Source organism: Trichechus manatus, unplaced genomic scaffold (assembly GCF_000243295.1).
Source record: "Trichechus manatus latirostris isolate Lorelei unplaced genomic scaffold, TriManLat1.0 scaffold00080, whole genome shotgun sequence".
NCBI lineage: Eukaryota > Metazoa > Chordata > Mammalia > Sirenia > Trichechidae > Trichechus > Trichechus manatus.
The window spans coordinates 8430365-8444342 of record NW_004444016.1 but is presented as its reverse complement, the minus strand read 5'-3'; the positions used below and the strand labels follow the sequence as shown (position 1 = coordinate 8444342).

The 13978-nt window shown below is 39.2% G+C and overlaps 2 protein-coding genes across 2 annotated transcripts in view; both read right to left on the bottom strand.

Moving 5' to 3' along the window:
- The window catches only part of LOC101347767 (protocadherin beta-18-like), a 2541-nt gene extending 737 nt beyond the window's left edge, over positions 1 to 1804 (bottom strand). The window contains 2 exon segments of the mRNA XM_023735508.1: positions 1 to 4; positions 6 to 1804. The exon segment at positions 1 to 4 is cut by the window's left edge and continues 737 nt beyond it. Coding sequence (XP_023591276.1) covers positions 1 to 4; positions 6 to 1667 — 1666 coding nt within the window. The 5' untranslated portion in view covers positions 1668 to 1804.
- An 8900-nt stretch (positions 1805 to 10704) lies between these two features.
- On the bottom strand, positions 10705 to 13129 carry LOC101353412 (protocadherin beta-14). The gene has a single exon (XM_004381108.2). It carries the CDS (start codon positions 13127 to 13129, stop codon positions 10733 to 10735), a length of 2397 nt encoding a protein of 798 aa, XP_004381165.1. The 3' UTR covers positions 10705 to 10732.
- Between the last annotated feature and the right edge of the window lie 849 nt (positions 13130 to 13978).

Sequence of the window (13978 nt, the reverse complement as noted above, 5' to 3'; positions counted from 1 at the left end):
TTGTCGTCCACGACCACCACGCGCACCAGCGCCTCGCTGCTCAGCGCCGGGGAGCCTGCGTCTGCCGCGCCCACGCGGAACTCGAACGCTCGCAGGGCCTCGTAATCCAGCGACCTCAGAGCAAACAGGTGTCCGTTGTCCGAGCCGATGGAGACCAAGGAGGCAAGGTGGAAGTGAGGGTCCTGGGGCGGCAGCAGGGAATAGGAGACCTGGGAATTGGTGCCAAAATCTCTATCTAAGGCCCTCACGCTTCCGATTTGCATGACGGGTCTACTGTTCTCCCGGACAAACAGGGTGTATGAGTTTTGGGTGAATGTGGGTGTATTATCATTGACGTCGGAGACCAAGACGGTTATGTTGTGCTCGGTTTTCAGTCTAGGGGTACCCAAGTCAGTAACGGTGATGGTGATGTTATATTCTGTTCTGATCTCTCTGTCCAGTGGACGCTCTGTGACTAGGGTGTAGAAATTCTTGAAGGTAGGCTTCAGGAGAAAGGGGAGATTGTCCTGAATTGAGCAAACCGTCTTCGCGTTGTCCCCAGAGTCTTTATCTTGCACTCTGAAAACTGCGACCACCGTCTCAGGCGCGGAGTTTTCGGGTATGGGGCTGGTAAGAGATGTCATGTCTATTTCTGGTGGGTTGTCATTCACATCTACAACCTGAACTAGAATGGCTGATTTTCCAGAAAGGCTCCCACCGTCAGTGGCCTGAATATTTATTGTATAAGACTGAATTAACTCAAAATCCAAAAGTGCTTTTAAATGGACTTCGCCAGAAATTGGATGCATTTCAAATGTTTTCCGTATATCTCTGGAGGCGTGAGTAAATGAATAAGATAGTTCTCCATTTATACCTGCATCTAAATCTGTAGCAGTTACCGTGATGAACAAGGAGTCCAGAGGGCTGTTCTCTGGTACCTGAACTTCATAGACCGGCCTCTCAAACTGGGGGGCGTTGTCATTGACATCCACGACAACAACGTGAATCAGTGCAGTCCCGGACCTGGGCGGAGATCCGCCATCCAAGGCTATTAGGGTAAAACTAAGCTCAGGCTCCTTTTCTCTATCCAGAGATTGGTCCAGCACCAGCTCTGGGTATTTTCTGCCGTGATCACTGTCTTGTAATTTAAGGTGGAAATGGGGATTGGGGCTGATTGTGTAGTTTTGGACACCATTCTTTCCTACATCGAAGTCCTGAGCCCTCTCCATTGGGAACAAGGATCCTGGAGCAGCACTTTCTGGGATTTTCAAAAGTATATGCCTGTCTAGGAACGTGGGAGTGTGATCATTTATGTCTCTGACCCAAAGCTCAGCCCGAAAAAATTGCAAAGGATTTTCAAATAACACTTGGAAATGCAATATACATGGCTCAGTGAGATCGCAAAGTGCCTCCCGGTCCAATCGCTCATTTATGAGCAAGTTGCCAGTTTGCGGATCCAACCGCAAAGGTGATGTAAAGTCATCAGAGATGACTCTGGCTCCCCGCGCAGCCAAGTCTTTCACACCGGAATCCATATCTTTCACTATGTTGGCTATAAAGGAGCCGATCTTCGTTTCCTCTGCCACAGAATAGCGCCAGGTCTCAGAACTCACTAGAGCCCCTCCCAGGAAAACAAAGAAAAGCAGCACTTGCCTTGTCTGCTGAGCGCTCCGCTCTCCCGTTTCCATGGCTCCTTTGTCAAACGTCTTTCAACTCTACCTCAGACAGCTCTGGATGTTGCTCCTCTCGTCTATCAGCCTGGATCTTTAAGGGTCTATAGACTTGTAATCCTGCCAAGGAGAGTTTTTATTGGCTCCCTACCTTTCTCTTGAAAGCGTCTTTTTTTCTGCTTCTCTGGCGCTCTCTATTCCACTGGTTAATGGAGTTTCTGCTGCGTAGCAAAAATTTCACCATCTTATCCTGCAGCGCCACCACTTGACTCTTGGGATTGTTCAGTTTTAGACAAGTCAAGTATGAAACAAAGTATTTACCTTTTCTGTTTGTTGATGAATTTAAATTATATTTCTCCTACATTTCTTTTTTTTCCTGAGTTGCATTCTTTGTGATATGTGATGCTATTATCATTCAGTTATTAAAACAATAAGCCACATTCTGCTAGAGCTGTGGTGAATATAAAAAGTATATTTAATGTAAAGTCTCTTCTGAGGAATACCAGGTCAACAGAAGCAAAAGGAGACAAGGACCTCCCACCAGAGCCAAGAGAGAAAGAGAAACTTCTCCTAGAGTCAACATGCTTAATTCAGGCTTCTAGCCTCCTAAACAGTGTGAAAATAAATTTCTGTTCTTTACAGCAAAAAAAAAAAAAAAAATCTCTGTCTTGAATAACTTATTATCTCACTGTGAAGACAATTCATGAAATTATTAAAAATAGTTAAGAGCACTCTTGCAAATAATTCACTTAGTGAGTAAGAGGTTCTCAGGAAAATTGGAAACGGGAACCTGAGGTCTTAGTCTTCTCTAGCTATCCACAAATACTCTTCGAACAGACTCAATGAAATGAGGTCATGCACTTGAAACTGAATGTGGTTATTTGTAGATATTTGTTTGCGGGAGGCTGGACATTTCAGGACAGGTAAATGGTATCATTTATTTAGGGTTACTCTATAGGAGACCTCCCAACTCAAGTAGATAGTAAATGCTCAACAGTAGTGAGCACAGTAAGATATGTCCAGTTTCTGACAACATAAAAAATGTTGAAAAAATCAGATCCAAGTTTAGATGTGGAACTGAATTTCATTATTTTGTTGACTCAGGCTTTCCAGATCAACATTTTCATTCATCCATTCATTAATTTGTTCAGCAAATATTATTGAGCATATACTTTGTACTCGGCAAAGTGGTAAGTGTTAGAGTGGTAACAAGACACACAAAGCTCCTGGCCTGAATAAAGGAGCCAGACAATTGATCACACATTTAAAATAGAGCATAATGAATGCCATGGTAGGAAAAGTTCATGCTAATATAAAACCATAGATGAAGATCATTAACTAGAAATTGGAAGTACAGGAAAGACTTTTATGGAGAAACTATATTCTAAGTCAATACATGAAAAAAGAGTAGGAGCATTCCAAACAAAAATTGCACGTGGGGAGAAAATTTCCAGGCTGACTAAAAACATGATTGTGGAACTCCAAGATGAGAGAGGTGATTGGGAGGAAATGGAATAAGAATAATATGACTGAACCATAGAGTAAGAGGAGAGAAATTGTGAGTCTTTGAAGACTGGAAAAATAACTATTTTGTAAACCATGTCAAGGCATTTGGACTTTACACCAGTCGAAATGTAACATTAATAAAGAATTTTAAACAAAAAGTGATATGATCATGTTTTCATTTCAAAAGATCATCCAATTTCAGGATGGAGAATTAGAGAGGAGCAGGCATAGAGGTAGGAGACTGATTAGAAGCAGTTCTATTGATATAGGTAGAACTAGAAATGCAGTAGTAGGGTTGTATTAGAAAGATAAAGGTAAAATATACAGGATGTGATGATAGATTAGACATAGAGGGAGTGTGGTAGAGAGGAATGAAAGTAAGTGTACTTTTTTCTCTCAGACCTAGGGAACTGAGTGGATGTTGGTGCTGTTAACTGATAGAGTAAACACAGGAAAAGTATAAGGGAGAGAAACAGGTAGGGAGCTGTAGAAAATATGTTTAGTTTTGAGGAAGGGGAATTTTTAATTTAAAATATGTTGAAACTGAGGCGTCCATACAGCATCCATATGGTTGTATAAATTATCTTCACTTGTATAAGTGAAGTTGAGTAAAGAGGTTTGTGACGCAGAAAAAAATGTCAGATTTATTGGCATAAATGGTGATCGAAGCCCTTTAAGGAAGATGGTAGATTGAAAGACGGATGTTTGAATTAGTCTCCAGAGAGCAGCCATAGTGACTGGGCTAGAGTAAAAGTGAATATCACTTGAGATGAAGAAAGCTAGAAACAGATGGGTCAAACTCCTTGACCCAAAATTTTAGCAAGAGATGGAAAAAGGGAAAAACTGAAAGAGATAAAATGTCTTTATGCTCCTTCTCTCCCATGTTCTTAACTACTTTCAAATTCAACATATTCAGTTGATTTGAATCTCTCATTTTATAACTTTTACATGCAATGACTGTTTAGACAGGGAGGTTTGTTAATTTATTTCAGCACATTGAGGTTTGTTCATTTATTTCAGCACATTGAAGACATTGCCTCACTTTAGTTTAGTTTCTATTACTATTTCATTGTTACTACTAACCAGGTGTCAGTCTAATGATCATTTTTTTGAAGGTTAAATGTCTTTTTCCTATGGCCATTTAAAATACTTTCTTCTGTTTTTGGTTTTCTGAAATTGCACTATGATGTTTCTAAGCATAGATATCTTTTTTATTTATCCTGTTAGGCTTCTTTGTGTCTCTTGAATCTGTGTATTGATGTTTTGATTAGTTCTGGAAAGTTCCCTGACATTATTTCTTCAAATATTGTTTCTGCCCCAATATTTCTCATTCTTCTGGGGTTCTGATTAAAGATATGTTAGACCTTCTTATTCTAGCCTATGTTTCTAACCATCTCCTTTGTATTTTTTATCTTACTAACTCTCTGAGTTGCATACTGGGTACATTATATTCTGACCTATCTTTCACTTTAATAATTCTTTCTTTAGTTGTATCTAATTTTCTATTAAATCTTTATATTCAGTTTAACATTTTGATTATTATATTTTTCATTTCTAGTTCTTTTTTGGTTTCCATAATATGTCACATTTTATAGTTGCTTGTTTCCTGTCCATTTTGAGGTTTATCTTTTATTTCAGTTAAAGTGTTTCATATATTATAGACTGATAATTACAATGTTTGAAGTGCTTGCAAGTTTATTTCTGTGTTCTGTTGTTCTGCTGGCTCTCATGGTCTTATGTTTCCTTGCGTATGCAGTTATCTTTAACTGTATTCAGGTTATGAACATAAAAATTATTTGTATGAGTAATTTGAAGCTTAGGATGAAGAAACTTTCTTTCATAGAAGAGCTGCATTTGTTTCTATCAGGACCTGGGAGCACTACTTGTCAATGACTACCTTAAATAAAATTCAAGGCTGAAATTCCACACAAGGGCTCATCCATTTCTTGTTTACTGTCATCATGAGGCTGTGCTCTTGAGGATCCATGATTATTGATGGTAGAGGCTTTTGTAAACTTCTCATTTTGTTAGGCTTTTGTATCCTTCATTATATAAACCATCAAAATGGAGATGAAAAATTCCCAGGATCCCAAATGTTCTCAGGGAAAAAGTGGATTTTGTGCTCATCTTTCTATATTTCTTTTTTACCTTCAACTTTGACCTCACAACATATTAGTGTCTTATATGCTAATTATTTTCAGTGGAAGGGTTGGTCTACGTAATCTATTCCATCCTTATTTAAAATGTAAAGTCTCTGGGATATTTGTTATATCTCAAAATCACCAATAAACTCTTAGCTTTCATGGGGTGTGATCAATAGTCCTTATCAAGAGGCTGGAGAAATAATTTGTGGTTTTTTTTGTTAATTTCAGCTGATCAATAATAAATTAACTCTATAATGTTGGAACTTAAACAATCTCTTAAAAGAGACAAGTTTTATCATTGCCACTTGAATTAGCTCCTACTTTTCTCTACACTCCTTATCTGTCTATATGTACACATGTGTCTTCTTCCCTATGCCTTTCTTCTCCTCTCTTTCCCATCCCATTCTCTCTCTTTCTCTCTCTATCACAAATCTTGTTCTCTCCTAAACTCAGGTGGACACAATAGAGTTTTTCACACTCTTTTTTTTTTCCCATGACATACTCCTTGAAAGCCATTTCCTTGTTTGTTTATTTTAGTAGCCAGTTCCAACCCACTACCCTATCCTTTTTTGGCACCAATACTAATGAATTAATATAAGTCTTTCCAAAAAACAAGTTTCTATTTCCAGATCTCTCCACTAAACCAAAGACTGCTCACTCAATGTCTCAAGATAAATATCTAATATACTTTATTGCCTAATCATGTCCAGAACAGCACTGATATTCTCCTCAAACTTGATCCTTTTAAGTGGCAACTCCATTTTACCATGGCTCAGATTGAAAACTGTAGAGTCATACTTGACTCCTGCCTTTAATATTCCATATCAAGTACATCAGCAAAACTTATTGGCTCTACCTTTAAAATAGTTCCAAAATTTAACAATTTTACGGTTTTCACTTTTCTCATCTTGGTCAAAGGCACCATAATATTTCATATAGATTATTGCAATAGTCCCCTCACTGGTTTCCTTGCTTCCACCATTGTCCCAATACAATACATTTTTAAATAAGAAGGTCAGACTGATTCTTTTTAAAATATAAGTCCAATTATGTCTTTCCTCTGCTCTAAACCCTTTAACTGCTCCTACACTCACACCTGCACAGTAAAAGCCAAATAAATACCTACACAATGTTGTTTACCGTTACCTTTCCTATCTCTTCTAAAATTAACTCCCCACCCACTCCCTCCGCCACAATGGAGGTTCTCAAAGTGTATTCTAAGTGCCCCTGGCAGTTCTGAAAACCCATTCACAGATTTCACAAGGTCAAAGCTACTTTCCTAAAAATCCTAAAACATAACTTGCCTTTTCTCACTATCATTCTCTTGTCAATAGAGTTATCCAGCGAGTACATATGTAATATCATAACAGATTGAATGCAGAAGCAGAAATGAGGATCAACTGTCTTTTATTAAGCCAGACATTTAAAAGATTTTCAAAAAATGTAAAACTATGCCATTCATCTATTTTGTTTTGGAAAAGTAGTTAATTTTTATTTAAAAACGTTATTTTATTTAGCATGTAATGGCTTTAATATTGTTATTTTTAAATTAAGAAATTTTTAAAAAATATGTTTTAATTTCTAATAAGTAAATGTTGATAAATTTAACATACATAAAAATACTCTTTGAATTTTCAATAATTACTAAGAGCGTGATACCAAAAAGTTTGCAAATTCAGTGCTATTGCCACACTAGTTTTGCTGTTTATCAAACATGCTCAGTCTACTTTGGCCACAGTGTTTTTCTACTGACTATTCCCTCTGGTTATAATGCTTTGCCCTGAGACATCCACATGGGTTCCTTAAAGAATGAGACTTGTTTTGATAATCCTATTTGAAATTGCTACTCTCTAGCATTCCCCATTCCTCTTTTGTGGTTTATTTTTCTCCAAAGCAAGTTATAGCATGTAATTTACTTATTATATATTTTGTTTTTATATTCTTTCACTAGAATGTAAGCTCCAAGAAAACAGGAATTTTTGTGTATTTTCTTCACAGCTGTATTTTCAGCACCTCAAAAAAAATATTTGGCACATTGTAGACATTCAATAAATATTGAATGAATAAATCCATCTCCAATATGTTTATTTATATATATGTATATTTCTACAAATATATGATATTGTGTGTTATATGAATATTTACATATGTGTAAACATTTGAAATTTATCCATGTAGTTGTACGTACAGCTTGTTCATTCCTTTTGATCACTGCATAATACTCCTTCACAAGCATGTTCCACATTTTACCTATCAATTGTTTTATTAATGGACCAGTAAGTGGACTCCTATTCTTTTCTACCAGAACCTATCCCAAGACGAACATTCTCATATACATCAGTTTGTAAACTTGTGTAAGAGTTTTCTGGCTTATATATCCCAAAGTAGAATTGCTAGATCATACCATATGTACATACTAAATTTCACTAAAAGACTATGAGAAAGCTCTCAAAATAGGCTGCACATGAGATTTCCTATTATTCTGCTTGATATTATCCAAATGTTTCATCTTTACGAATCTTATGGGTATAAACTGGCATCTCATTTTGGTATGCATTTCACCAGCTATTTATGAAGTTGAACATCACTCCAAGTTCTTTTCAGACTTTTCATTTTCTCCTTATGTGAATTCCCTCTCCCTTTTGTCCTTTTTTATCCCATTGGCTTTCCTGTTTTTTTTTTTTTCTTCTCATCTGCAAGTTATTTGGATAATCTGAATATTAATCCTTCCCGTTAAAGTATTGCAAGCAGCTTCTTCATATCTGTTATCTACTAGCTTGTCTATGCTATCTTCTAGTGTTTAGAATTTTTAAATTATCTTTATGGTTTGTACTTTTAGAGCCTTATTTAAGAAGTTCAAGCCAATCCTAAGGTCATAAAGATATGTTTATCTAGCTTTTAAATATTTTTTTCCAATGTAAATATTTCTAATTCAGTTCTTAGAACCATATGAAGTTTATTTTTATGGCATGAGATGGGGATTTTGTTTCTTTATATTGCTGTTGTTGTTAGGTGCCATCAAGTCAATTCCAACTCATAGCAACCCCAAGCAAAATAGAACAAAACACTGCTCAGTCCAGCTCCATCCTCACAATCATTAATATGTTTGTTGCAGCCACTGTATCAGTCCATCTCTTTGAGGGTCTTCCTCTTTTTCACTGATCTTCTACTTTACCAAGCATGATGTCCTTCTCCAGGGACTGCTCCATTCTGATAAAATGTTCAAAATGCTTGAGATGAAGTCTTGCCATCCTTGCTTATAACGAGCACTCTGGCTGTACTTCTTCCAAGCTAGTTTTGTTCATTCTTCTGGCAGTCTATGGTATATTCAGCATTCTTCGCCAACACCATAATTTAAAGGCATCAAATCTGTCTTCCTTATTCATTGTCCAGCTTTCGCATGCATATGAGGCAACTGAAAATACCATGGCTTGGGTCAGGCGCACTTGAGTTCTCAGGGTGACATCTTTGCTTTTTAACCTTTTAAAGAGATTTTTTTGCAGCAGATTTGCTGACTGCAATAGGTTGTTTGATTTCTTGACTGCTGCTTCTACGGACATTGATTGTGGATCCAAGTAAAATGAAATCCTTGACAACTTCAATCTTTTCTTCCTTTATCATGATGTTACTTATTGGTCCAGTTGTGAGGATTTTTGTTTTCGTTATGTTGAGGTGTAATCCATACTGAAGGCTGCAGTCGTTAATCTTCATCAGTAAGTACTTAAAGTCCTCTTCACTTTCAGCAAGCAAGGTTGAGTCATCTGCATATAGCAGGTTGTTAATGAGTCTTCCTCCAATTCTGAAGCCTCATTCTTCTTCACATAGTCCAGCTTCTCAGATTATTTGTCAGCGTACAGACTGAATAAGTATGGTGAAAGGATACACAAACCTGACACACACCTTTCCTGATTCTAAACCAAACAGTATCCCCTTGTTCTGTTCCAACGACTGCCACTTGGTCTATGTACAGGTTCTGCATGAGCATAATTAAGTGTTCTGGAATTCTCTTTCTTTGTAGTTATCCATAATTTGTTATGATCCACACAGTCAAATGTCTTTGCATAGTCAATAAACTACGGTAACCATGTTTCTGGTATTCTCTGCTTTCAGCCAAGATCCATCTGAAATCAGCAATGATATCTCTTGTTCCACATTCTCTTCTGAATCCGGCTTCAATTTCTGGCAGTTCCTTTTGATGTACTACTGCAATCATTTTTGAATTATCTTCAGTAAAACTTGACTTGAGTGTGATATTAATGATATTGTTTGATAATTTCCACATTCTGTTGGATCACATTTCTTTGGAATGGGCACGAATATTTAAGAAAAATAGTTATTTGAAATTACACACATAACAAATTAATAATTCAATGTAATCACTTTTATTTTGTCATAAAGTGAGCTCTTGAACAACACTATATAACAACAACAAAAAAGTTCTCTAGTACTCAATATAGAAAGTAGCATTTTTCTAAAAGTTTTCAAGTGTAGAACAACAACAAAAAAAAACTGTTACTGTCGAGCAGATTCCGACTCATAGTGACCCTGTAGGACAGAGTAGAACTGCCCCTATAGAGTTTCCAAGGATTGGCTGGTGGATTCAAACTGCTGACCTTTTCTGGTTAGCAGCCCAGCGCTTAACCACTCTACCACCAGGGCTCCAAGCATAGAATAGTATGAGAAAATCCAAAATACTTTCTACCAAGATTAAAAATCATTTAAAATTTTTGCTTTATATATTTGATGAAGTAAATTACATGTATTGTGACATTCACTCTTAAATACTTTAGTGTTCATCTCCAAAACTTAAAAATCTTGCCTTGCAAACAATACCATTATCACAAGAAAAATAGCAATAGTTTCTTTTTATATACAACTTGTTGAGAATATATATAGCAGAACATACATCAACGATTTCTACATGTACAACTCAGTGACATTGATTAAATTCTTCAAGTTGTGCAAGAATCCTCACCCTTCTTTTCCAAATTGTTCCTCCCCCGTTAGCATAAACTCACTGTCCCTCAAGCTTTCTGTCTAACCTTTTCAGTTGCTGTTGTCAATTTGACCATACAGATAGTTCTCAAAAGAGCACAATGCTCAAGGCAGACATTCTTTACTAATAAGCTAAAATATTGTTTGGTTTAAATACTTCAAAGGATGTTTTTGGTTTAAGTTTTAAAGATTATCTCAGGGCAATGATTTCAGGGCAATAGTTTCTTAATATAACATTTTTGACCAAGTTAATAAAAAACAAAGAATAAAGATTATATTTCCATTGCTTTATAGCCACTAGTAAAGATTTCTAAAGGATAGCACGAACAATGATAATGATTCATGCAATTACACTACAACCTAAAATCTACTGTAGATTAAGCAAAAAGCATCAGCACTTTGTATGCCAAGAATAATACAAGTTTAAAATAAATTATTTTATTGAATATTGAATCCAAAGCTGTTTCGGAAGTTGGCGTTTTCCCCCATATTCTTACCAGACTCGTGGACTGGAAGGTTGGGGATAATCGGCTTCAAAAATTTAAACTCGTTAGTCCCAGAACCTCCCGTCAGACAAACCTCATACTGGTAGCTCTGGGACAGGGTCCCGGTGCCGCTGACGTCCACCAAGTGGTCTGGAAAGTGGCCCTCAGGCACCGGATAGCGACCCACCCAAGCGGCCCTGTTCCTCCTGCACAGCCACACGGTGACGAACAGGAGCACGGAGAACAAGAAGAGCGACGAGACCGACGCCAACGCAATGACCAAGTAGACCGTGAGCGAGTCGGCCTGGGCCTCATCCGCTGCAACCTCCGGGAGCGGCAGGTAAGGCTGCGAGAAGCCATCCACCAGGAGCAAGAGCAGCGTGACGGTGACTGACATTGGCGGCTCACCATTGTCCTTGACCAGCACGACGAGTCTGTGCTTGGCGGCGTCGCGCTCGCTCAGCAGCCTGGCGGTGCGCACCTCGCCATTGTGCGCCCACACGCTGAACAGCCCGGGCTCCGTGGCCTTGAGCAGCTGGTAGGACAGCCAGGCGTTCTGGCCCGAGTCGCCGTCCACCGCCACCACCTTGGTCACCAGGTAGCCCGCCTCGGCTGCCCTGGGCACCAGCTCAGTGCAGGGAGCAGAGCCGTTCTGCAGCGGGTACAGCACGAAGGGCGAGTTGTCGTTGTCGTCCACGACCACCACGCGCACCAGCGCCTCGCTGCTCAGCGCCGGGGAGCCTGCGTCTGCCGCGCTCACGCGGAACTCGAACGCTCGCAGGACCTCATAATCCAGCGACCTGAGAACGAACAGGTGGCCGTTTTCCGCGTTGATGGAGACCAGGGAGGTGAGAGGGAAGTGTGGATCCTGGGGCGGCAGCAGCGAGTAGGTGAGTTGGGCGTTGGTGCCTGAGTCTCTGTCTGTGGCGCTGACGCTACCCATGTGCAAGGCGGGGCTGTTGTTCTCGCGGATGAACAGGGTATAAGAGGTTTGGGAGAAAGTTGGTGCGTTGTCATTAACATCTGAGACCCATACAGTTATGTTGTGCTGGGTTTTCAGCCTGGGGGTACCTAAGTCTGTGACGGTGATGGTGACGTTATATTCGGCTCTCATCTCTCTGTCAAGTGCTTTTTCAGTAACCAGAGTGAAGAAATTCTTGAAGGTCGGTTTAAGGATAAAAGGGAGGTCATCCTGAATTGAGCAAATCACCCTTCCATTGTCCCCAGAGTCTTGGTCTCGGACACTAAAAACAGCGACAAGTGTCTCTGGCACGTTCTCTGGAATTCTGTTTGTAATTGACGACATAGTCATTTCTGGTCGATTGTCATTTATATCCATTACTTTAACCAGAAGAATGCATTTTTCCGAAAGACCCCCACCATCTGTTGCCTGAATATTTATAGTGTAGGATTGTGTTACTTCAAAATCCAGGAGTGCTCTCAAATGAACTTCCCCAGATGTTGGATTGATTTCAAATGTTCTACGAATATCTTCTGGTGCGTGGAAAAATGTATAAGATATTTTCCCATAATTTCCTGCATCCAAATCCTTAGCAGAGACAGTGATAACCCAGGAGCCAAGGGGAGTGTCCTCCCGGACCTGCACCTCATAGAGCTCCTGAGAAAACTCAGGGGCATTGTCATTGATATCCAAGACTTTGATGAGCACCATGGTTGTCCCAGACCTGGGCGGGGTCCCACCATCCAGCGCGATGAGTGTTAATCTAAGTTCAGGCTCCTCTTCATGATCCAATGCTTTGTCCAGGACCAACTCTGGATATATCTTTCCTTCACTGCTGTCTCTAATTTTGATGTAGAAATGTGCATTGGGGATAATTGTGTAGTTTTGGAGACTGTTGCTTCCGATGTCCAAATCTTGAGCACTCTCCATTAGGAACGTGGTTCCGATTGTGGTAATTTCTGATATTTTCAAATGTATTTCCTTGTCTAGGAATGTAGGAGAGTGATCATTTATATCTTCAATGTGCAGCTCAGCCCGAAAAAACTCTAAAGGGTTTTTCAATAATACTTGAAAATGCAGTATACAGGGCTCGGTGGAGCCGCATAGCTCTTCTCGGTCCAGTTTCTTATTCAAGAACAAATCCCCAGTCAGCAAATCAAGGTGCAAATGCTTTTTGTTATCATCAGACACTACCCGTGCCTCCCGTGAGGACAGCTCCTCCACCCTTAGCCCCAGGTCCCTTGCCAGATTGGCCACAAAGGAGCCAATTTCACTTTCCTCTGCCACAGAATAACGCCCAGATTCAAGACCCGCCTGAGACAATCCCAGCAAAACAAAGAGAATCAGGACTTGCCTTTTCCGCAGAGCAAGTAGCCCTCTGGTCTCCATGGTTCCTTCAGGCAACCTCTTGTGTGGAAAATTCAAAGCTTAGCTCTAATTTTGGAAAGCTGAAGTTCTGGTTTTTCTATATGAAACTCCTGGAAGGTATACAACCCTCCAGCAGCTCTGTAGGTGAAGCTCCTTTAATACCTCTCTTTTTAGTGGACTGGATGATCTCAGTTCCCCTGAATAACGAAGCCCAGAGTCATTTCATGCATCGTTTTTCATCTTATCCTACAGCGCCACCATGTGTCTCTGAAATTGTTTTCATTAAAATTTTCTGTCTTTGAACAAGCAACTTATGAACCATATCTGGAATATTTTAAATCCTAGACATCATGTATTTTTGCCTCTAAATACTTCAGTAAGTAACTCTAATAGATAAGAACTTTTAAAATATAGCCACAATACCACTATCACAAGCAACAAACAGCAATAATTCCTTAATGTAATTTAAACTTAGTCTGTTTTTTTCCCCCAAATTTCTTTTATTGTTGTTGTTTGCTTTTTTAAATCAGGATCCAAGCAAGATGCATACACAGAATTTTATTTTATTTATTGTTGTAGTTTAAATGAATTTTACATTTCAAGTTAGTCTCCCATACGAATTTTATACATACATTGTTATGTGACCCTAATTGCTCACCCCATTCTGCGACAGCACACTCCTCCTTCTGCCCCTGATTCCCCATGTCCGTTCAACCAGCTCCTAACCATCTCTGCCTTCCCATCTCACCTCTGGACAGAAGCTGCCCCTTTGGTCTCTTGTATCTACTTGAGCTAAGAGGCACACTCCTCACGAGTATCACTTTATGTCCCACAGTCAGTCTAAAGATTTGGCCTCGGAAATTGTTATAG